At 47.7% G+C, this 25,183-nt stretch overlaps 1 protein-coding gene and 1 non-coding gene across 2 annotated transcripts in view; one reads left to right on the top strand and one right to left on the bottom strand.

Annotated features, from left to right (window-relative positions):
* The window catches only part of LOC8039718 (all trans-polyprenyl-diphosphate synthase PDSS1), a 45,451-nt gene extending 21,379 nt beyond the window's left edge, over positions 1-24,072 (bottom strand). Inside the window, 1 exon segment of the mRNA XM_029978653.4 lies at positions 23,897-24,072. Coding sequence (XP_029834513.3) covers positions 23,897-24,031 — 135 coding nt within the window. The 5' untranslated portion in view covers positions 24,032-24,072.
* Trnaf-aaa lies at positions 4,376-4,448 on the top strand. Its single transcript has one exon. It is a non-coding gene; the product is annotated as a tRNA-Phe (tRNA).
* Positions 24,073-25,183: the final 1,111 nt, after the last annotated feature.

Below are 25,183 nucleotides of genomic sequence, written 5' to 3'. Positions count from 1 at the left end.
CAAAGGCAGCTAGATGCACGTCACGTGTAGTGGGGACGAAACAGCTGGTCCAAGAAAACGTGACTGTCATTTCTGACGGAATGAAAAGCGAGGACGCGCCAGAGCAGGACTACTCCTGCTTCTGCATCAATAGCAAGCCAAGATGAGCTCTCTTTTCCGTACCGGCATTATCGACCAGTGTCAGAGCATATCTCACTTTGTTCCCAATGACCCGTCCGGCTCGTGGAGCGTGCGTTTCGCGAATCAGGAGTTCGCTGAACCAGGTGGCCGACATAACGTCGGATAGATAACATTCCTTCTCTCGCATTGCCAGAAACACACTTTGACGGCACAACACGGGTGTCGACAGCAGGCAAAAGAATGACTTCCGCTCTGCCTCTTCCGGTCACGTGACAGGTCGCTGCAAGGGGAGAGCGATTGCAGCGACACAGTGACATTTCAACTAGGTGGAACGACGGAACCCTGTCGCAGAGCACTGCAATCGGACACATCACGCATCGTATGAAACGGGTCTGAGTTGGAGCTTGCTCCTCCGAGCATGTGCTCTGCGAGAGCGTACTTAAAGGGGTCATGCAACGATATCGAGTTGGAATGTTCGTGACTTCGCAGAGGCGCACTGGGTCTGGCCCAAGGCACTGTCGCAGTGAAAACGCAAGAATAAAAGGGGACTATTTCTTTCAGTCTTGCCTTCGCAAAGCTTGATGACGTAATTGTGGTATCGAAACCACCCGCCTGACGACAGTCGAACGCGGCTCATGGATTGGACACGAGAACTGCGTGAGCACTCGACTTCGGCTCATAACACTCCGTGCGGGAACTATAGGGGGCGCTTTGAAAAACGCGCGTAGCGCCGCTAGCGGAGGAGCTGGCGTTCGACAGCGAGGCGCGTTCAGCAGCCTGCGGCGCCTTTTCGCGTGCGAAGCCGTGGCGGCGGAAGCGCGCACGGGCGGAACTTTTGCTTTTTAAGCCGATAAGTTGAGGATGACATTGCATGAGTGCTGGGGCAGATTTAAGAACGGCATTTAGCTGTTCTCCGCTTCTTATATATTAAGTTTGAATCGTCAATAGGTATAATTTCTCTAGTTGCGGTCGAAAAAGGGGTTTGGGCAATTTTCCCAAAAACAAGATGGCCGCCGCCATAATTGCTCTCAGTGGGAAATTTGTTTCGCTCGTCGCTCTAAAGTTGGTGGGTCGATGATATTTGGAGGCGAGTGAGATGTTCACTAAATTCGTGCACTAAGTGGGCCAAGTTTTATTAAGACAGCAAGTGTGAAAGTTATGGTTCGAACGAATAAAGTAATAAAGCTGTCTGGAATATCCCATAATGGACCCAAAATGTTGTGTTATAACCGGGCTGTGCGAAGTGCAGACTTAGACACGCAGGTTCTTGGACATGACCGTAACTTGACACAACAGTTATAATAGCAAAAATAGGTGGCATAGGGAAACCAGGTGGAAATTTAGTTTGGGCGGCGTAACTGAATGGGAAACGGTTTTGACTGTGAAAAGGCTGTCAAGAGAATACCACTTGTCGTGGGAGATGGAAACTTTACAGGTAGGAAGGGACTATAGTGCACTGTACTTCCGACTTGAAACAACGTTACGGAAGGTGGCTTCCAAACCGAGAAAACCAAGTTGCCGGCCAACACACGGTTTGGCCGTCAAAGGCTTTTGCGGTGAGCTGTTATGTAGTAATCTGGTTGTGCGAGGTGCTGATTTTCGGCACACAGGTACTTGGACAGCCGTAACTTGACAAAACACTTATTATACCTAAAAGAGATGGCATAGTTTAACCAGGTGGAAATATTTTTGGCCGGCGTAACTAAATGGGAACCGTTTTTGACCGTCAAATGCTGCCAAGAGAATACCACTCATCATGGCCGGAAGGTGCACACTTTACAGGTAGGAAGGGACCAGTGAACGGTACTTCCAGTTCGAACTACTTTGCGATAGGTGGCTCTAAAGCCGAGAAAAAAAAAATTGTTGTCTTCAAGACTCAGGGTGTCAGCGTTTTCACATCCAAAAGGAGGCTGATCAAAAAAGAAAGCACACCACATAAACTTTCATTGTCAAACATCGATTGTCCAGAGATTCCAAGTTTCATTGTAGTTTTCCTTAGATTCATATTTTTCACTCTTTTGTACCGTTCGAATCTTTCTTCCTGAAGTACAGACTGCGTACCATACTGGTCCGGAAATATCATCGACACGTACGATGGGGACGAAACTTCTTTCCAGGGCATTCCTTCAACGAAATTCGCACCTCATACCCACGAGTGTGGAATGGCATTTCAGTTCGAGCTGAGATATGTTGGCGTTACTGGTACGAAGACAAACGCAGAGCGCAAAGCGGCAGTGTAGAATATGTCAGCAGTGTCGACATAGTGGCAGACATGATCGGGAGACCAAATTTCTCGCGTCGTACGGCATGGGTCCATCGCTTTCGCTGTCCATGCACAAAACGTCGTCGAGGTGAAAAACTCTGAAACTTCGTCCCCACGAGATACGACGCATTACTATTGGAGCACTTAACGACACAGCAGTTCATGCTGTCAACCCAGCGCAACCGCAACGCTCCGACTTCAATGCGTACCAACGTACGCGGCGCGGTTTCGTTTTGGTGGGGCTCTCACTGCCTACCTTCGGTACCGGCCGAGCGGCGGCGCGCCGGTCGCGTCGCACGGAGTGTATAGCTGCGGTGATGAGAATAGCCGAAATCTAACAGTGCCTGGAGCTCAGCACGCGTTTTCCACTTTGCCAACCCCAGCGCGTGGCTATGATTAGCGTTGGCGGCATACTACGATACGCACTATAGGCCACGTGGCCGCTTGTTCTGGTTCCGAGTTGAGGGGATGCAAGGTGCTCACATTTCTCGAATTTCTTTCTATATATTTCTAGACATAGGCCACTATACGTGGCCTATGTGAAAAAAAGAAGAAGAAAAAACTAAGGCAAGTTTATTTAGTTATGAACGTTAGGGATAACTTGTAATTAGTATTTATTGAAAGTAGAAAAACCGTTTTAACTTCAGTTGGGCGGCTGTCCCGCGTTAATCACTCTACCCGCGTGCTCCCAGAATGGCGTCTGGTAAAAAAAAATAAAAGATACTTTGTGCCGAATTGAACGAAAGTCCTAAAAGCTAAAACAGCTGTGAAAAAAAAAAAAAAAGAAAACGCACGAGAAGCGCAACGTGAAAAACGAAGAACTTCTACACAGATTAGAAGAAACAGTAAATAGAAACACTCGCCGTTTTTCAGGAACAGTTGGAAACGATTTTCGCATATTCCGAATTTCGTGCGATTTTTGGTTGATCTGGGAACTGCCTCGGTTGCACAAACGTTTTGAGAAAACGTTAATATCGGCCTGGCAACCCGCACGTAGCGCCTTTTGAAACCTGCAGCTACACTCCAAGCAAGAATTTCACGTAGTGCCGTGGAGCTGTGAGCGCGTGTGCTCGTGCCGACAAAACAATCCGCAAAGATGAGCTATCGCGCGCGCCTTTGCCTCTGCAGCGCTGCAACGCAACGAGATGAAGGGATAGCCTTCTTTTAATAGATAATGCAACCGCTCAGCATCCAAGGCCACAGCTGCATCAGAGTCTCGCCGTCGCCTGCGCGGTCCTTACGGAGAACCACAAAGCATGAATGCGTTTTACTGCAGGTACACCGAACGTCCTTGTAGTCGATCACAGTTACCGGATCCCAAGCTCGAGAAAGTGTGAATACAGCCATAACTATGGTGCACCAGGAACGCGTCTCGACGTCTACCGCGTCCTAAAATGCGGTCCCTCGGTTGCCGCCTGATGACGTCATACAAGTGTCCCGTTGTCGCCGGCCTCGATTCCGGCGGTGTCGCGCAGCAGCGGTGGTGGTTGTGACAGGTGTCTGTGCTTGTGCAGTTCGCTCTCCGATTGCTGCGTTCGATTTACGCGCACCTCCTGCACCAGCTGCACTCGAAGCTGATCGCCGAATTCGATTTACGATTGCAGCTTATCTTAAAACATAGACCGAAAACACGTTGCCCTGCGCTTTTCTGGGCCGCGACAACAGCGACACTCGCGTTCTGATGGTAATGCAATTAATGCAAAGGTGCAAGCGAACTGGACAAGAATGAAGAAAATTATCTCTTGAGGAGGAGAACAAGGGGAACAAAGAAAGGACGAACACAAATCTCCAAACACAGCTAGGTGACTGGTTCGCGTCCGAAAAAAATTCGCCTGGTCCTGGTATTGAACCAGGGTCTTCTTTATTTCAGTGGAGCTTGCACCTTTTCATCAATTGCATTATCATCATTACCTTAAAATGCAGACTGTTCATCCTTGTTTGTGTTAAACTGGTGGCAGCTGATAAATCCCGTTCTACTTATGTATGTCTAAATCCTGGTTAGTTCAGTTGGTAGAGCGCTCCACTAAAAATGGAGCGGTCCCTGGTTCGATACCAGGACCACGCGGATTTTTTCGGTCGCGCACTTAACTGTATATCGAGATCCGTGTTTGTCTCAGTATTTTGCGTAGTTTTAAAAGATATCGACGCCTAAAACATTTTGTTTGGGGCGCGGTCGACAAAACCGAAACTAGCCGCTCGAGGCGACGGCAACACTGGAAATCAGCCGCTAGGCAGACGTGACGTCATGGTCGTTCTCGTCCCTGCCTTGTTCTCGAGCAACAAGTACGCGTTCCAAGTGGCACTTTAATTCTGTATACGTGGCAGATATCCAGCATATGTAGCAAGAGTTAGTGCGTATACCCAAAAGCTAGCGACTGGAAAGCGAGTGAACTCGTGCGGTGCCGTACTCGGCGGCCGTCGCCGTGCATGCGCTTATCCGTACTCGTCTCTAGGTCTCTCGCTTTCGCGCTGGGGGTCCCAGACACGAAGCTTTGGGGCTCTCCGGCGCGGGCCGCAGAGCCCGGACACGCGTGTACTGGGCTGTATACGTTTGATTTTTCGTGTTTTTTTTTTTTTTTTTTTTTTTCCTCGGGCGCGTAAAAACCGAATTTGTAAGCTACGCCATTGTAATTTACCACATAAGTTCGTGTCTGGGATCTCATTTGAAAAAAAAAAAAAAAAAAAAAAAAAAAAAAAAAATATCAAAGATAAAAGCTTGCTGCACTCGAAAGTAAAAAAATAAATAAAAAAAAGTCTGGAAGTTTTATGGGCAGACATTTTCTTCTCAAAGGTAGAAAAAGTTTCTGTGGGCCACTGGAACGTTTGATAGACGAAAACAGAACGATAGCAAGGTGAGAAGAACCTTTTCTTTCCCCTCCACATTTTCCCCCCACAACGACTTTTTTTTTTTTTTCTATTAGAATACATATGAATTTAAAAGTTTTCCTTTGTAACTTTTGACTGGGGCAAGCTTTTTTTCTTTTTTTTTTTTACATTTTTAAAAATAAATTTATGATCAGCCACACTCGGCTAAATTAGTGTTGTAACTTACAAATAGGAATGGTCGCGATTTTTCTGAAGTCATTTATGGTATCCCGCAAGAGCAACGTTGATCAATACTGCTGCGTAACACGCTGGACCGATTGGAAGGCGAATGTTTACATCCCATGAGCTTCACGCGCCGGCTGTTCGCTGGTAGACGTTACGGACCTGTGTGCTACGCACGAGACTGTGTGGTAAACAAGCAGTGACGCAAAGCAGAACACCACGATGCGCGCGAGTGCGCACCGAGTTTCTCGTTAAAACGAGTCTTGCAGTTCTTACAAGCAAATAAACAAAAGGCTATACCGAAGCTACACGGGCTACAGGTAAAAGAAACGGCTAAACAGACCAATCACTAGCCGAAGTAGCGCCGGTAGCGGCTCAAAGAAGTGCACTTCACACTGCGCGACCGCGCAACGGGAAAGCACGTCCGGATCGGGGGAAAAAATAAAGGGGGGGGGGGGGGGGGTGAACGACCATGACGTTCCTGTCGAACGTTGCTTTAGCCATCGGTAACCCGCTGGTGGTCCGCTAAGGAGCAGCTGCTCGCAGCGGGTCGCATTTGTTTACCGGCATTAGTGGGGATGCGGCGTCCCCTTGGAGTAATATTTTGGCTGGGGTCGTATTTCGTGTCACTAAAGCGATACCAGTAATTAATTTCGTTTTGGCCGGAGTAGCCCTTTAAACACCAAAACGGTGGTCTCTTTTTTTTTTTTTTCTTTTTGCCACACACGCATTAATTGTTTTTTTAATTATCAAATTTACAGCTTAATTCTGTGTCTAAGACTTTGAAAAGTAGCAGCCATAAATAAAACAAAGAGTCTTTCTTTCGTGTAACTATTAATAGATTCACCATTCGCAAACTGCGGAACGCAAAACGACCTCTCCTGTAGCTTCGCCATTTTCCAATCTCTTTCTCATGTACAGCTGAGACAACAGATGCCCATGGAGGTTGACTAACTTCCGGCTGCATAAACATACACACATTATTATTATTATTATTATTATTAGCATGAACAAGGAACAGCGCCGCGATGTGGCATCGAATAAAACATTTATGAGGACTTAAAAAAAAAAAAAAACTTTTAAACTTCTTTTATTTAGTGATGAATGGATAATGTTTCTGCCTGTTGGAGTTTGTTAAAAAATGAAATCTGCTCCGTCTTTTCTAATAGCCCTGTAGATAAAGTAACGTTTGCCTTTTTCGTCCGGATGTTTCAAAGTCGGTTCACCACATCTGCGAAAGCGTCACAGCTGAAAACGCATGGAGGTAGAGAACCTGGGTAGCGATATACATATATCGTAATTCGATCCACGGTTTGGAAACAAGAGTGGTCGGTGTCTCGTGGCGGACTTGAGCTAATGCGAGGCAGCGAGGTACATGCCTCGGATAACAAAACAACCTCGGTCGCCAGTACACGAGCACGAAGCACGAAGGCCAAGCACAAGAGTCCGAGACACAGACGACACCAACCTATAGCATGCCGTCGGAGGACGCTCGTCGACTGGCATCGCCAAAGCGCGTCACAACGTGAAGAACCTTCGCGAAAGTTCGGGTAACAGAAGCGAACTTTCGGTTTCGCCGACACCGAAAGGCAACAAGCTTTCACCTCACACGTCCGTCTGAAGTAACGCCGACGCGCTGGCTGCCGAACTGGACAAGCGCAGATGCTTCGTTCCCTGAAAAACGGGTTCTTGCGCACACGCAGACTGTGGGCAAACGTGCCAGTTTATAGACAAGCTTGTTGGATTTCCTTCACACTCGTAAACGCGTTTAGGGAGAAAAATAAAAGCACATTATTATACTATCTTTCAAAAACCTTGCCCGTATATTCCTTGTTTCGATTTCGCGTTTTTTGATTAAGGCGAAATGGAAAGCTGCGGAAGTATGCTGACGAGTTATTATAAGATATATATTCCCAAACAAATTCCCAAAACTGGTGGAAGAAATATAAAAATAGATAACGAAAATGAACTGTCATACCCCCAAAAATCTTTACTTAAAAGAAAAAAGAAAAAAAAGTAAGACACATTTTTTGAGAGCGTAGCTCGGAAATGTAGGCAGCGCCTGCAAGATCAGGGTCACGGATGCCGAGAGTCTTCAAGACTCGCTGGAGGATCGGTGCCGCAAGAGCCGCTGATCCCAATTTGAAAGTCGAACCAGACGTTGCTGAATCGGTGAATTTCACTACATCTTCTTGATAACATGGAATCAACGTTTTCTTCCGCAGTTCTTGTCCACTCCGACGCCGCGGCAACAACGACATTTTTGTAGCACAAAGTTACCGAGTTTAACAGAAGGGAAGTCCCCGAACACGATCGCAACAAATACACGGAAAACAAAGGGCAGCACTGTTCAACGAGACAGACGAAGGCAAGGATTCGGGTTTCAACGAACCTCATTCTTCGTTACCACGTTATATAGGATATTCCCATTGCATTTGCAATGCTATTATTACCAAACACCACTGGCTAAGCTAATCAGCTTCCGAAGCCCCAACGACTCCCAAAGTTGTTTGACTTCACTTCTCTGTAGACGCGATTGCAGAGTATTCCTAGGATCTACCACTATGACTGAAGGCTGAAAGCGTCATTAGGCGCCACATCGCAATTCTGAAACGCAAATGAAGAAATACCGAACGTTTTGACGAGGGTGCTGACGTACTTATTAAACCGAAAGAAAAACAGACACACACAAAATAAGTTGACGATGTGCGTCGTCGTCCCCCTTTTTCGCGTTACAATTTCATTCCTTTAAAATCTAATCGAAGAGTTTATAAGATTCCTCAGTCTCCTGCATTCTGATCGGCGATCCGACCAGAGATTGAAAGCGGTCCCCACTTTTGTCGAGTAGTAGCTCCATTAGGCGAGAGCAGTGTCGTGTGGCAACGAGTTCCGAGCTCGAAATACGGCACAACATTCGATGTGTCGGAGCGCGTCGCGTGTAGGCGTCGCCCTTTTTCAATTGTAACGTGCCTGTCAATTGAAAAACAAAAAAACAAAAAACAAAACAAAACAACAACAACAAAAGAAAAAGATTTTGTTTAGGTTTATTTTGCCGGATTTGTTGCGCTTCGCGCTCCCGCCTCGGCTACTCCATTCGATATTTTTATTTATATATCTCTTCTTCCGTTGTTCGCAACGTCCGAACAGAGTTTGCATGGACTACGCTCCATCCAGAATGCCTTGCCAATGAAATAGAGGAGATCCGGACGGGTGCACGTAGCTTTGGGGGTATGCAGTAGGCGCGTAACATATACGCACGATTGAGGCTGTTTCATACGTTTGCATTTAACTAAGCGTCGCGTTTCCCTCTAACTGCTTACGATGAGGGCAAGCACACTGACGTCATCTATCAGGTAGCTCTCGAAACTTTCGATTTGCGTATACATTTTTTGATAATTTATTACGCGTCATTCTAGGGCTCGCGATAATTCTGACAACGTTATAAGCGACCACACGTCTCATGGATAGTGGGCAAATGTGATCTCGCCAATGCTGCAAAATTTTCAGTCTAGTTCACGGCCGGGCTAGAGAGAGTGCGGCCGTGAATTCGACCGCAGAGGTGGTCTCTGCAGTAAACTGCAGAGGCAGTGTTTGAAGACTGCGTCTGCAGCACCAGTACTTCTGAAATAGTCACGACCTTGAGACAAGAAAACTTCACACTACGCATGGACAAAAGCTGTCCATAAAGGGGTGTCCAAACAGGACACTACAAAACGCACGACTCCGACAAATCGTAAAAATTGAAGCGGACGCTCCTATAGAAGCGTCCGCTTCACTTTTCACGATTTGTCGGAGTCGTGCGTTTTGTAGTGTCCTGTTTGGACACCCCTTTATGGACAGCTTTTGTCCATGCGTAAAATCTGTCCATAAGACGCATGGACAAAAGCTGTCCACGCTCCAGCTCACAAATTTGTGTGCAGCGTTGTCGAGGGTGCGGGCTTGGCAAGAATGCTCCGTGTGCACGAACACTCGCGATTTTCTAAAGCCACACCTCCCACAAGCTGCACATAGCTTGCGAGAGGAATTCACTGGGAAGTTTTAGTAGACCCATCCCATGATACGATGCACTCGTAAAGGCGCCAGCAGAATATCGGGTATCGCTATCGGAATTAACGGAACGATCGACTAAAACTCCCTATTGATCGTACACCAGCGAGCTCGCTCGAGGCTGCTAGGGACTTGGCGCATTTGGGCGTCGGCAGGGTAGTGCAAAAGGGGTAGTTGCCACCCCCGGCCAAACTGCCCATTACGAATAGAAAGACTGTTCAACGGGGAGACTAAATATTCACAGGGGCAGTACACGTGTAGTACAGCGATCGGATCTTTGAAATGGGCTTTGCTATATTTTTATTCCAAGACTAGAAACTAAGTGTAGACAAGCTTGCCTGCCTTATTGCACATTTCCTCGTGTTTTAACAGTGATGGCTATTCGGAAGTATGTTTTTCAGTTCTTATTGTAAAGCCGTATTGCAAAATCTAATAAATGAATGAGTGACCCGTGGATCCTTCGTCAGAGATAACCCGTTGGTTCCGAAATGTTCATGCCCCGTTCACCATGCACGAGAGTTTTGTGCCCAGGCAGCGGGAAATGAATAATAAATGGAGAAGTACTTCCGGAGGTTCCCTTACGATTAGAACTGCAAACCTAATAATGTTTATGCCAACACTTGTTTAAAATCTATAAGTAAAATATATCGTAAAAATGTCGCGGGAACGTTTTGGTTGGGACGCATATGAATATACAACCTCCTTGGTTTATTTTTGGCTGTCATATATTGCCGTACACTGCAGAAAAATAATTTTCAACCTGCGACCTTTTGTAAAGGAACAAGAACACCCCCCCCCCCCCCCACACACACAGACACACACACCATACAAAAGACGTCGAGTGCGAAATTTTGTGTAACAACCAAGCAAATATCCTGGTGACGCCAATGAGTACGCACTGAGTGACGCACGGCTCTGCACTCTCAGAACTGACGAAACCAACTTTTACCAGCGGTTTGGTAGATGTCTGATATAATTTACTGAATAGATAACGCACGTATCAAACACTAAACCAACAAAAACAAACCACAGATTTTTCAGCAGGGCCAATAAAACGTGTGTTTTGTTTGGCCCTGCTGGGAAGCGAGTACAGGAAAACTACAGGAAACTACTTAAGACTACAGGGAAACGAGTGTTTTCCTGTTAGTCGTTAACGCGTGCATTAGCCGTTTTAATAAGTTGTATCACTCGACTAGCAGGCCGCTCGGGCAGTTGGTATCGTCGGCTCGACGTCAGTAGACCGAACGTCGAATTGTAGTTTCTGGAGCGTTATATACGAGACAAGCGGTGTAAGCACTACACCCCCTATTTCTGAGAGTGTGCTCCATTCTCAATCTGTGACGAGCGAAGCATCTACGCATGCTGCGTCGGGCAGGCAGCACCACCGCCATGGCGTGACTTTCACAGAAACACGAGTCGGCGTAGAAGCAGGCCACGAGAACGAAACGTGGTCGTGGGCCGTTCGTCGGCGCCCGAGCCCGCGTCGGTGTCCCGACCGTTCGCAGAGTGCGGAGCGGAGACGCGTTCTTTCCTCGTCCCTGGGCGAGAGCGCTCTCACTCTGTCGGGGTTACCGGCGGTCGATTAGAGTGAGACGCCACGGGTCAGCAGCGTTCGAGCACGCGCCGCTAACCAGCCCGACGCGGCCAAGTGCGGTTTACGCGGCGACGCGAGAAGATGGTCGCGGCCGCGAGAAGACGAGCGAAAAGGACCGCGTCAAACGGCGGAGTCGTGATCGAGAGAGCGGGCGCCAACCCCCTCCCGCTTCGGGCACGTTTCCTCGGCCGCCTTCCTGCCCCCGCCGTGAATAAAAGTGTGTCAGATAAGGAATGTCCTATTTCCAGTCCGTCCGTTGGCTTCGTGGCTCGGCGGCCGATACTGGCTCTAATGGACGCGCGGCGGCCGTGGCGCTGACGCCGCCGCCACACGACGAGCAGTCACGTCGCTCCCAAGATGCTCCGACGATAGAAGGAAATTTGGGCGCGGAGCCGATACGAGTTTTCGCTCGGAGGGGCTGGTCGCGCGAGGTGTCGTCGGCCGACGCGATTCGTGTTTGGCCGGCAGCGAGATGGAAAGCGACCAGGAAGACGGCGCCGAGGGCCGTGACGTCACCACAGCGCGGTTGAACCCCACCATCGCGCGACTCCGGAGCTCAAACGGCAAATCTGACACTGCATCGAGCGGACGAGGCTTTCAGGGTAAATCCAACCCTGCGAACGCAGCACGTGGTACGCTCTCCACCCGTCACTGCGCCTCCTCTCCCAAGTCACGTAAAACCCGACCCTACTGTCGATCGTGAGGTGAAACGGGCTATATGCCAGTTAGCAAATGCCAGTGCAAGTGCACTGGCATTTCAACGTCACCACAGTGAGATCGAGAGCAGCCACAGATCGGACGCCAGCGGTCAGCGATCGGCTCGTGTGCAGCCAAAGCGACGTCGAGGAGGCTCTTTAAAGACTTCGATTATTCTAAGAGGTGTTGACAAATCGCCCCGCGATGCAAAGCAGCTTGACCGGTCTCACGAGCCCGAGGCGTGCGGGAGGGCGCGAGCGCGTGTGTCAAGCTGACGCTGGTTTCCGTTCGAACACCGCCGCGGAGGTGCGAAGAACTCGGTTCGAAGTCCGACGCCGTCCCTTCCGCAGGCACTGCCAACCCCGACTGATATGATACGAAAGCGCACGAACCTTCGCAGAAGCGGTCCGATTGTCCACTATCGCGGTCCCCGTCCTCAGTCACCTCTCTCCCGTTTCCTCCTCCTTTTTTTGACGAGACACACGCTGACACGCTCAGACGGCGTCCGCGTGAAATGAACCCATGTGAAAGAGGGGCTCCCGGATCAAACCCTGAGCGCTTGCCGGTGCTTCGCCACCATTTGTCACACCTTTCAAATATTTGGTGCCCCAAGAAAGTGGCATTAGCCTAAGCGAAACACTACTGGGGCATCCGAGCCGTCATCGGAAAAAAACTCCAGCAGCTTGTATAACGCGTTCAAGTGAGACGCGAAGGCTCTGTCACTGTGCGTGCCTTCGGGCAACTTCTAACGGCCCTTCTCAACTGTTACGGAACCCACTTCTTTATCGTCGCGAAGGGGCGGGCTATTTTTAATTTTGCGGGAAAAGACTCAGCGTCCGAGAGCGGCCATCGCCGATGAGGTACCAGTCACGACGTCGTCTTGTCTAAAGACGGAGGTTCGCCGTATTTTCCCACTACTGCCGGCTTCGGTATGAACAGGCGACGTTCCAGTTTCTTTTGACATAGGAATGACCACCAGCGGGCCAGGTATTGAACCCCACATACTCTTGCCCGGTGGCTCTAGTCTCGAGAAACACCGACCGTCGTTGTGTGCCACTCGCATACGCTGCGCGTTGAAGAGTCGTCGGGAATAGTCTGACGCCGATTGCGGCAGCACTTAAAACGAAGGATGCCGCTTCGTTCATAACACGCGTACCAGGGGGTAAGTAATCACTCCTTCCAGTCACGGCCAAGAATCGTTATGCGGAAACACAGCGCAGCTTTAGCTGCTCTGCGTGACAAGGCAATGGGATGCGTCCAGTAGAGGGATCAAGAAAGACAGCCATCTCTCAGTCTCTTTCCCTTCCTCTAGCGGAATGTCCAGACCAGGGGCGTTAATAAAGGTTGATGCGTCCTATTCGCAACTGGTTTGGGGGGATAGCAGTCCTGAACTCCAGAAAACCGAATCCGAGGGTTCTTTTCTGTCTCTCCAACAATAGCTTATGGAAACAAAAGAAGTATTTTGGTATTTTGAATGTACAGTCGACAGCAAAAAGTTTGCGGGGCACGGGAGCGCCAGCAGAAATAGGGAGTTTTCGTAGATCGTTCTCGCCGTCCCGCAAGGCCCTCCGCAACCCGCTACGATAGCGGGAACTCCACAGTCAAGGCTATCGACGCGCAGGCGCAGTAGCAACTTCTTCGTTGCGGAACGCTTAGCGGAGGGGGCGGCACGGTCTACGAAAACTCCCTAATGACTGGCTGCGCCCTCTGACGGCTCGCGGCGCTCTCAAGAGTCAAGTTTCAAGGTTGCGCTTCCTTTTGTGTTCGCAGTCACGCCTTTTCCACTCGCTTCCGTCCAATGCGCACGAGAGAACTGGTATAGCGCCATCTACACTCCATTTCACCTTATGATGTAGCGCAGGGAAAGCTACGAGCACAAGCTCCTAGCTTTAGGGAGCATCTGGCCGGCACAAACTCTCGTGCATTAAGGGCAGCTGCCAACGCTGTGAGCTCGCGCTTCTAGCCTTTGCTGCGGTTGTCAAAAACGTCGGCGAAAGTGCCAGGAGATTGTCGTCATTGAATGCGCTAGCTCTTAAAAATCCTGGAAGTAAAGGAATGGAGGAAACCGCGAAGGAAAACAAGCGAACTCGGAGCAAGACACGCGTTCAAGGCGTTCATTCGAGTCTTCCATTCGTTCCTAACACACCAGCAAGGAGGAAAGTGCCGGTAGCCATTTCCCTTTTTCTTTCTTGCCCTCTTTCAGGGAGTCATCATGCCGCGCGTCTGCCCTAGCCAAGGAGGATAGAAGGGTAGGAGAGGGCATGACGTAGGTCGCGTAGCGTCCACAAGCCATGCTCCCTTGACGCCTCGCCTCTTTCTCATTTTCCTCCTTACCCTCCTCACTTATCAGGCCAACATGACCACATCACGTTACCGTAGCTAGCCTTCGTCTAGCATTCGGACGGAGGGCAATCCTGCAAGGAATCCTTTTACAATCAACCATCCATCTTACACGTGACATGTCACGCGCACCAATTGCCAGAGAGATCTACGGTCACGTTGACCACAACATCGTTTAAACTTTTTTTATGACTAAGCTTCACACATATTGCAGCGTGCCCCATCCTAGTACTTATAACCTCCTTAACCCTAGCCACCGTGATGGGTGACGGAGCTCGCATGCTCCAAGGAATATTTGGCGGCAGCTTGCGCCAGTCCCTGTTATCTCGTGCCCGTCAAACAAAAGCTAGCAAAAAAAAAAAAAAAAAGTCTGCGAACACGAAGGGAAGCACATGCGCAAAGTGTGTGCAAAGTTCCGGTCGGCGCTACCGCGCCCCGCAAACTTTTGCTGCCGATTGTAACTCAAGCAGATGGTGCAAACAAATAAAATAGTCCTGAAAGGATGTTCGCCGAGTATCTACTGGCAACGGCGTCACTCGCATGCATCTCTGCCCCCAAGTAGTAAAAGAAAAGTGGAAAATTAGAGAAAACTACTTCCCTCTTTGTGCCTTGCAACCCCCCCCCCCCCCCCCAACCCAACCCCCCCCCCCCCCCTAATTTTAATTCTTGGGGAAACCCCTGCGGGGAAGAGTGGCGGTTGGTCGTAGAAATGCTGACGAGAAGCTGTGAGTAGTACTACAGCCAAACGCGAGCGTCGCTGTCGGCACGGCGTCCCAAACTTTGACTGCTGAAGCTTCAGTGGACTGTCGAACTGGAGAGCGACCCGCGTCAGAACAAGCGTCTGCCACATACATTACAGCTGTTGGGACGCCGCCAGGATCGTGACTGGCGACAGCATGGCACTTCTTTGACGTCATCAGGCGGAAATCGAAGGACCACTTTTTTGGACGCGGACGCAGAAAACACACCAGTCGGAGACGCCTTCCAGGCACCATACTCATAGTACGACCGCTAGCATCGTCACGACGCTCGTTGTCCTTTGTACTATTACCGGCTGAACCAATCATGTACTGTCAATGTACCGTGGTTCTGCGCTTTCTTTCTGCGCGTAATCGGTTTCACCGACGGTAGCAAACGTACAAAGAAGATGAACTCCGTGTTGATACACTTTGGACACTTCTCGACTGACTCAAACTAATACGCCTCGCAAGTGGGCTCATTTTCGTCTTCTGCGCATGAGAAAGGAAGTAGCGGTGACGTCAGAACGCCGAGCCCTGATTGGCTGATCGCGACCCCTTATCTGAGCGTCGTCTGCTCCTTTGCAACGTCGTCTGCTCGCAACGCCGTCTGCGGCTGTCTTACCTTTCCTGCAACTTTCGGAAGTCGAGTGAGCTCGACTTCGCCTTTCAGAGGGGGCAGACGAAATAACTCGAGCGGTACGTTGTTTTTGTCTAACAACTAGCCGACGCGCATCAAGGAGGGAAGTCAAAGGACTCACTGGCGAGGTGTCCCGAGGCGCCAAGGTTTGTTTGCTAAGAACCGAGAGTGAGCGTGTTTGTCTCCGCAAGTTCCCTCCCAAATACTTTTTCCCTCCTTTCGTGTGCGGCGAGACTTCTCACTCTTTAACGGCGTCGGCGGGTCGGCGCAGTTAACGTCGTCTGCTTTATGTCTACTAGTCAAAGCGATGGCTGCTTTACCTTTCCTGCGTCTGTCGGAGATTCACCGCTTTTTCACCGGCGAGAGTCACCATTCCTCGGAAAACAAGGAGATGACAAGAGGAAGAGATTGACCTCTTAATCTAAAATTGAGGTCAGCGATCAAAGTATAAGACGGGAAGGGTTCACAAGGGTCGCGCGGGCATATTCCATTCAGCACGCCAGCCGGTCGTGGGCAGACGGTCGCCGAGTCGGAGTGCCTGCTAGGCCTATCTGCCGTGCTCGCTTGGTCGTTGTCGGTGGAATCGTGGCCGTTGGAGCTTTTTCGGGTGTTTATGGATCCAGCGTTCTTGTTCCTCGTGATCTGTTTTAAGTACTTTTTACTCTTTCCTTGCTGCTTGAAATGGGGACGCGTGAGAAGCGCACGTAGAAAAATAAACGTCCGTTGGTCGGCGCGACCGCGACGCTGTCGGCCATGCTGATTTGATTGAGACAGCTTCGGAGCTGTCGTAGGATTTCGCCGTAACCTGCGCAAAACTTAGGAACATTTCGTTTCGTGAATACGAATTTGTTCTCAAGTTTTGTCTTAGGCACATTTTTGGCGTGAGATCGTTTTGTGAACCTGGCCTCTGCCCTTTCGAAAGTCGCAGGAAAGGTAAGACAGACGCAGACGACATTGCGAGCAGACGACGTTGCAAAGGAGCAGACGACGCTCAGATAGGGGGTCGCGATCAGCCAATCAGGGCTTGGCGTTCTGACGTCACCGCTACCCCCTGCGCAAGGAGCAGACGAACTTGCCCTCCGCATTGCGCCGGTGTGCGGTCGGATTTAGTTTGGAACAGAGCGTTGTAGCGAGCGCCTCGGTTCGCACGCATCGTCTGGCTGTAACCGCAGAGTGGAGAGGGCTGATATGCGTCTTCCGCGCGTATGAACAGTATTGAGCAGACACGGTTGGGGATTTCTGGAGCGTGTTTATTTATTGTGCGTTGAGATCAGTTGCATATGAGCGTGTGTTTCGCAAACGTTTGTACGTGCGTGCGCATGTCCATTGGTAAGGTGGTGTACGGCTTCTTTCTTTTTTTTTTTGTCTAGGTTCATTTTGTTTCCAGTATTTTGGTGCATATTTGCTCGTTACTGCTTTACGTTTTCCCCTGTCTCACGTTCTTCGTTCTCGTAAGTTTAAACATTTTCCAGCATATCACCTTAAGAAAAATTCGCCCTGAAGCTAGAAAGATTCATTATTTTTTCTAAACAAATAACAATTTTAATTATATGCGTATGCCATATCTGTTATTAATAATAAATGCTTAAAAATCTTGTTTAGAACTTTTGACCAATGTGCTACCAGAGATTGTATTTTCTATTGTCGTCGTCTTTGTTAAGTCGGAAGACAGGGTGCGACTACGATTTATTAATATTGATGGCCCATTTTTGAAACAACGACCTAACCTGTTCTGAGATATGTATTCGCAACGCAAAGAGAAAGTTTTTACTTTCGTTGACGATTCTTCGACACGGTGGAAACGTTACTGTTCTGGCAGGCTCTTCGGCGTATAGGAGATTCATTGCGATATCACAATATTGATACCGTGACTGATATTTTCTGACGTTGCTTTTTATTACATTTCTAAAATAAATCAATGCAACTGCATTTTACTGGGCTGCAGCAGGCAAAGATACTTCTAGTAATGCACTCATTCCAAATTATCGCGTAGGAAAATGAGCTGCTCAACATGTTCAGAAAGTAAGCGCTCCCTACGCGCCGTGACAACATTTCCGACAGTAGAAAGACCCTTTCAATCGGGAAACCTGCGAAATTTCACTAAAGTTCGAAGAAGTTCCATTTATGGACAGTGTTGCCCGGCGGCTACACGAATATCTCGAATTTTGAAAAACAAATAATTTAGAAAGTACTTTATTTTATATTTCATAAAATGGTTAGCAATCTTTACACCATATAAAAGCGAAAATATGCGCTTTTAACACTTTCATTAGTTATTAATGTGAACCAGTAATGCGAATAAACCCAACAAATATTGCACTTTTCCTCTGTCAGGTAGTCAGGTAGAGTCAACTAGTTTGTTTTTAAAATTTTTTCGCATGCACACAAAAGTCGAACTTCACTCGAACCTTTGTCGAACATCACGTTGAAAGTTCGAAAAAGTCAAACTTGGTCGAACTCGGACCTGGACAGTTTCGCGACAATCCTTGTTTTGACTGCGCGGGAGTGGCAGAAGTTCTTGTCAATTGCGATGCAATAATCTGCTCGCGCCTAGCTTTTTTTATTATTTTTATTTTAAAACATTTATATTAGATAACACTCTCGAGATTTATTTTATATTTATATTTCACTCTCAAGGTTTATCTTATTGTATCAATTTACAGAACGCGCAATTACATCACATATTGCTATATAAGTGCCACACAACACAGGGCTTGGTGAAAAAAGACCGAAACTGATCCTGTCTTGCTGCCATCAGACAGATAGAAACGGAGCAGACCGATGACGCACGCATCATAGGCATTTCTCAGTGAATAAACATACTCATAGGGTAATGCGTGGCAAGCAGATTATTCATTAGTTGGCTCAAATATTCGCAGTTTGTGCGAATATTCGCCGTTTTTCCCGAATATGCAATTTTCGAATCGAACATGTTTCGAATAAGGAAAATATTCGATTCGTATTCGAAATTTTGAATATTCGCCCACCCCTATTTAAGATACCAGAAAACAAAAATTCTGAAAAAAAAAATTGATTTTGAAAATTGACGTATTTATATCCACCAACATATAAAGAGTATTCCCAGAAAGTTTAATTAGTTTACACTGCATAGTTAATTTTTTATAAATTATTTTCTGTCCATCGAAGCTAAAGAAAAGTTAGGCTTTGGAGCACTTTGAATGCATTTTTCTCCGTTCCAGTTTTTGGTATAAATTTCATTTCAGTCAATCTATCGTTTGACAATGGCAATACAGGGGAGGCTCGTTCTTCACTTTTCCTGACTTAAATTTAATAAAGAATGCGGCTATGGAACTTTTTGTCAATTTACAAATGTCTTTTATAAAAAAAAAATGTTGACATTTTGTCGAAGACACAAAACACCAAAAAGTTCACAAATTTCGCAGAGAAAAAACTTTATAGAAATAAAAGACTTTTTACAACACACTTTCCATACCGCACCCTCTAGGCATTCTGCTACATATCTAGCAAATAAAAATCTTGAATATTGTGATAGTTTTCCGACGATAGATTAAAGCGCGAGACACACGCGCGAAAATCCATCTGATCCGACGTCCGATTCGGCAATACGACTGCCTGATCTGAAAAATATAATCGTCAGACGTCGGATCGGCGATCCGACGTGCGTCCAACGCGCCAGATAGTTTCGCACGGCGGACGAATTGCCGGATGCGTCCAGCCAGGGATGGGCAAAATACATGCAAATATGTATCGAAATACAAATACAAAATACTTCGTCAAAAATGTATTTAATTACAAATCTAATTACATTTCCAAAAAAAGCATTTAAGTACAAGAAACAAATACAACCAAATGTATTTGGTTTCTTCCAAATACTTTTCCAAATACATTCCTCAAAATTTGCGTCAGCGACTTCAGGGCACCTGCAACGGGTTTCTATGTATCTCATTTTAATTTTGCATTGCACACTCGGGAGTTAGTGTGCCGGGCTCTAGTAACGTAATAGAAATATAATAAAAAAAAATGTAATCAGCTTGGACGTAATAGGTGAAAAAAGTGCAGAGCTTCAAGCAGCTTTTTTTGTCGATTACATTTTGGTATAGTCCAACAAAGAACCGAGACGACCAAAACGCGCAGCACTAGCTAGATAATTTTTTTATCGTTGCAACTCGCACCAGTTACGAAAATCTGGACGACCCGCGCATTTAGAATGTTCCAGGCAAAAATGTGGATGGAAATCTGGCTGGAAAGCATCACAAGTAGTCACAGGCACTTATTTAGCCAGTCTGCCTGTGAACGTCGGTTTCGTCGCTATTCTTGCCCTGGACTAGCACCGTAATCACAAAGTCCCTAAAAGCTTGTGCTTGATTGAAAGACACTGCATTCGGTGCAGAACGTAGTTTTCTTCCTGCTCTGGACAGTGCCTTTAAAATAAAGCCGGAAGAGAAAAGGAAAAAAGCCCCATGGCCGAATAAAGGATGGAGACTATATCTTACAACCACATCCATAAAAACAAGATGTATTTTCGCCCACAAAATTGTATTTAATTACAATTGTATTTGAAATACCCATGTTTTAGTATTTAAATACACACGTCAAATACATTGCCCAATTTGTAATTAAATACAAATGCAAAATACACAAAATATTTAAAATACGCATTTCAAATACTTGTATTTGAAATACTGCCCATCCCTGCGTCCAGCCAATGACGCTCATGCGAGCTAAACCGTCAATCTGGGACCAGAGATCTATGAATGCGGACCTCCGCTGAAGTGCTTGGATCTCCTGGGCGGAGCCGAACATATCGTCGTGTCGAATGCAAGTTCGGAAGCGTGTGTCTCAAACTGTTGCGTACGGCGATTCGGAGCGGCGTTCGGACGATTCTGCCGTCCATGTGTCTCGCGCTTAACTAAACAATGTAGGCATGTTGCTGATAGAAGCTGCTCTAATTTCCTTCCCATTTAACCGACAGACCTGAAATTTTGTTATGCATCCTCTAGCATGACCAGCAGCCTAGCCTGTAAGTTTCATCAATTTCAAGCTAAGGGTTCAGGGTTGACCCTCCTAGGGGGTGTGTCCCCTTAAACGATTCCCAAATTATGCACAAATATAAAACTGAACGCCAAACGACCCAAAAAGGGTAATAAGAAGAGTGATAGGTAATTTTAATATAATACCAGTCACTCGCGGGCAGTGAATAAAAACTAGAACACATGTGTGGGTAAAAAAAGAAAAAGCACGAACATTGGTGAATGGGAAAAACGGTTAAAAATATGGATATTTATTGGAGATAACATCGAAATATTCATATTAATAAGGTATTATTTTGGCCTCGTTGGCTGGCTTGCAATTTCTGCGCAAAAAACACCCAAACGGAATTCATAAAAAAAAAAAGAAAAGAAAGTTAATGCCTTTTTTTTTTTTTAATTTTCTCTAATTGTCGGTTGGTCTTTCAAACATGTCAAATCCGCTTTAATCGGGACTAATGATCATCGTACAAGTCTTTCCTTCTTTTTGCCCTCCCCCCTTTTTTTTTTTCCTTTTTTTTTCTTCTTTTGTTTGGGGGGGGGGGGGGGGGGGTTGGAATTATCGTTTGGAATTTAGACACTGAAGAGTATTTAGATCACATTCTCAAGGTTTCCCTGGTCGCAACAACTGGAGGCTCATCCTCTTTCGGTTCGGAATTATTAAAAGTCACCAGAAACGTACTTTTCACGCAAGAAACAACTAAAGGGCTGTTCGTTACAACTCGTTCACTTTGCTCGTCGTTGTTTAATGCGTTGCAAAAAAAAAAAAAAAAAAAAAAAAAAAAAAAAATTCTGTTTCGATTGAGCTTTTATGGTTTTATGGTCATAACATTCCGCTAGCCATAAAGCGTACAGTTTTGACGAAGCTGCGCTGCTATATTGAGCAGATGCGCGCAGAGATTGACTTCCACGCTGAATCGATGCGTGCGGCGCTCGAAGGGAAGTGAACCGAGTTCACGAAATTTAGACCCCAACTTTGGGGATTGGTTACGATTACGAACTAGTGATACGGGCGCCTGTGAAGACTCGTTCACACATTTGCGTTCGAGTGCGTCGCCACAGGCAGAATCCGCCATCCCTGCTGCTGTGCTGCATGGAGTAAGCATTCGCCAGAGGACAGCGTGTTAGTAGTCTTTCAACATATCCACACCTAATGCTTTGACACCTCCACTTCTTTCGCTCTTTGTGATGAGGGCGGTTTAAGGAGTGTATCGTTGAAAAGGATGCGAAGGCCACGGGGCTTTGGCAAAGTGCGGGGGATTCTGCAGGATTGTCAAACAGTCAAGAGGATTTTCAAGCCGTCAAGCTTAAACTCAGGGAGGGTGAAGAGCCTGTTATTTCCCCCCTCAGTGGGCCCGAGTGACAGGCAGAGGACAAAACGCCATTATCGGCCTCCAATCCTCCCGGACACCTGACGCGGTTCACATTTGGAGTCCGGCCCTCACTACAAACTGTCCAAAGAAGCCTCAAAGGCAAATTGCGAGTTTAAATGCGCTTCGTGAGGTCGAAAGGTGATGGTGAAAGATGGCGCCAAAACAGCACGAGGCCAGGCTACAGCTTAAAACTCTGCTCTCTGGTCCCTGGACGCTCCGTACGATATTTGCTCATCACTAAAACAGTGCCGAAATATCGGGTAGAGAAGCTCTGTCGTGCAAGGTATCATTTGACTCGTTTCTGAATTGAGCCCGTTTCTAGCCTAAACGTATCTGAAACACACCGTGCGGACCTGAATTGACGTTTCAAAAGTTGACAGTCGACTGGAAATTACCAAGCAGAACTGTACGGTATATAATTATAATGTATCACTGTCGATATGCGGTACACATTGTTCGCTGCAGACCTTACAGAATTATATGTGGACGTGCATCAAGTATGCTCGCAGCATGTTTGCTTCATACATATGTACGCTCCGAACATGTCTAAAAGACAGTTTTTGCATGACCGTCATTCAAGGAAGAGACTCAGACATTGTCCGCAGACAGTTTCTTAATTTGTACGACGTATTAGCAGCAGCGTGACCGCGGCTCTCCTCACGGCACGGCAAACGGGTCCACATTTTCGAGAGTTGCCCCAGGAGAAGCGGCGAGCTGAATTCCGAGATGCGCGGCCCAGAGCGGTGCACAGATCCTGTTCATGCTTGGGCGCCGAACCAGGCTTCCGTTCGTCCAGCGCTGCGTCGCGGTCTGCCGACGGGCTATGCGCGCGTCCTGGCCGTGCGGCGATGGTGTCCAAGACGACCCCGCGAAAGAAAAATCTTGCAGATACGGACACATAATCATCGGTTCTCCACATTGCGATCCCGCTTGCGGCAGCTGGTTAAAACAGGGCCTAGTAGTCGACAGGGTCAGTTCGCGAAACGTAGGAAAGAGAAGGAATCCACCCGAAGTAGGTTGACTGCTATCGAACCGCCGAAACCAACAGTTTCTCCACGGGTCGTACACCCAGCTGTTTTGCAGTGGCCGCGATGTCACTGTAGCGCTCCTCGACACAGGGCAGCTTTGCCCGGTAGGGGTGTCCCATTAACCGGCGGACGGCCTAAGGGAAACCGCTGCTATACCTACAACCCCCAACATCTCTAGGTAGTATACAAACCCCAAAAAAAGCAGGGGGGGGGGGGGGGGGGGTGCAAATGACACGTTTCTCGAAACGAGCCCGAGATTCTCGTCTTCCTGCACGGTGACCTGATTGCTGGGAAGCACTCGACAGCTTCTCCGAGCGGCAGGTGACCTTAGCTGACGGCCAGGGATCGTAAGATCCGGCAAGCGTGCTGCAAGTACTGTTAGGGCCCGGCCCGTTTTTCTCGGCAGTCTGGACTGACTGGCCGAGCACAATTTAGGAAAACTAAGCCGGGCACGGACCAATTCGCACTTCGCTCACATTTCTCACGTTCTCGTTTAGACCGAAAGCAACGCGCGTCGCGACCGAACTGAGAGCAAGTTCAAGTTCACGGGGCAAGGGACCGTTGAGTCGCCCTAGCAACCTCTGGTGCTGACTTTTGACGGCAAAACATTGCCTACGCGGAAATCCTTCACCGTGAACGTTGTACTGATCTACGTTAAACGTGCAAGGCGGTTATTTAGACGCCAAAGCGGGCTACGATTGCGGAGTGTACCCCGTTAAATGGGCCGAGGACAACGTCTTCGTTTGATCCAATTTGTAAGCTGTATAGGAAGTGCCCGCGCACGGCTATACAGGTACCAGGACAGAGGTGAACTGATCGGGTGACCGACCCTTAGGATTGGCACGCACCGGGCCGAAAATCACACATCCGTCCGTGAACGCAGTGGATAGGGAGCTCCGAAGGTGAAACCCCAAGAGCAGACGACATCGGCCACTAGGCCTAGCCGTGTCGGTACATGTGCGAAAAAGAAGGCGCAAAGGCGTCTCGCAAGGTGTGCCTACCTGTCGGATAGCAAACCACGATGCATGCTGCCACCTGACGTTCTGGGTACTGAGTCTTGGCAGGCGTAGACACTTGGTACAATCCACGAGCTTCTCCGCGAACGCAGTTAACTTCGCAGCTGACCCTGCAGCCATAGCGGCTTTGCGTGGACTGGCATGGCAAAAATTGGCCGCTTGCTTGGGTTGCTCTTCCGACGTGCGCCGCGGCGATGAGTAGACGACTAGTGCCATCTGGTGGCGTTCAGAAGAAATGCGCTGGATGAAGGAACGGATGGCTAAATGTTAACGGCTCTACCCTATATAAGGGGCGGTAACTTGCGTCACCTGGCCTCAAAACACAAAAGTATGATTCTTTAAACGTAAAAACGTTCTTTAATTTTTTTTTTTTTTTGGCTCGTTGTTTTGGATTTTTCCTTGCAGCCATACCGGCTTTGCGTGGACTGGCATGGCAAAAATTGGCCGCTTGCTTGGGTCGCTCTTCTGATGTGCGCCGCGGCGATGAGTAGACGACTAGTGCCATCTGGTGGCGCTCAGAAGAAACGCGCTGAATTAATGAACGGATGGCTAAATGTTAACGGCTCTACCCTATAGAAGGGGTGGTAACTTGCGTCACCTGGCTTCAAAACACAAAAGTATGATTCTTGAAACGTAAACACGTTCTTTAATTTTTTTTTTTTTTTTGGCTCGTTGTTTTGGATTTAACGAAGCCTGATTTTGTGAAGCCGCGACCTGTGACCTCAACACCAATTCAGTTTCCCCGCTATAGCGGGAAAAATGACGTCACATGACTTCGTGTCATGTGACTATACACAAATCGAGTTTCTCCGCATGATTTAGCCGGAATATTGAAATCATGGGACGGAAAATTGTCACATGACTTAATGTCACGTGACCTAAACACAAATTCAGTTTTCCTGCTAGATTTATCGGGGAAATTGATGTCACGTGACTTATACATCAATTCAGCTTCCCCGGTGAATTTAGCAGAACATTTATGTTGCGTGACACCGATCAATTGCATATTGGTGTTGCCACGAAGTGCAGCTGCTGTGCTGTTGTACCTCCTGCAGCAGGAACATCAGTTGTACATATATACAGCGCCATGAGAGTATCAATAAACGTCAGCTTTGGGGTTCGGTTTGTCTACGTGGTGCTCAGCCTTTTCATGTATAGATACTTGAATACTTTCAAGCCCACCGGGTATAATCCATTTCAGTTCACCTTCATTCAAATTTGGATTTACTAACTGCCTCTCTGTTCTCCAAGGGCGAGAGCCCATAACCTCAT

The sequence above is a fragment of the Ixodes scapularis genome, unplaced genomic scaffold, assembly GCF_016920785.2.
Source record: "Ixodes scapularis isolate PalLabHiFi unplaced genomic scaffold, ASM1692078v2 PGA_scaffold0__279_contigs__length_252992795, whole genome shotgun sequence".
Classification (NCBI taxonomy): domain Eukaryota; kingdom Metazoa; phylum Arthropoda; class Arachnida; order Ixodida; family Ixodidae; genus Ixodes; species Ixodes scapularis.
This window is presented reverse-complemented; position numbering and strand designations above follow the sequence as displayed.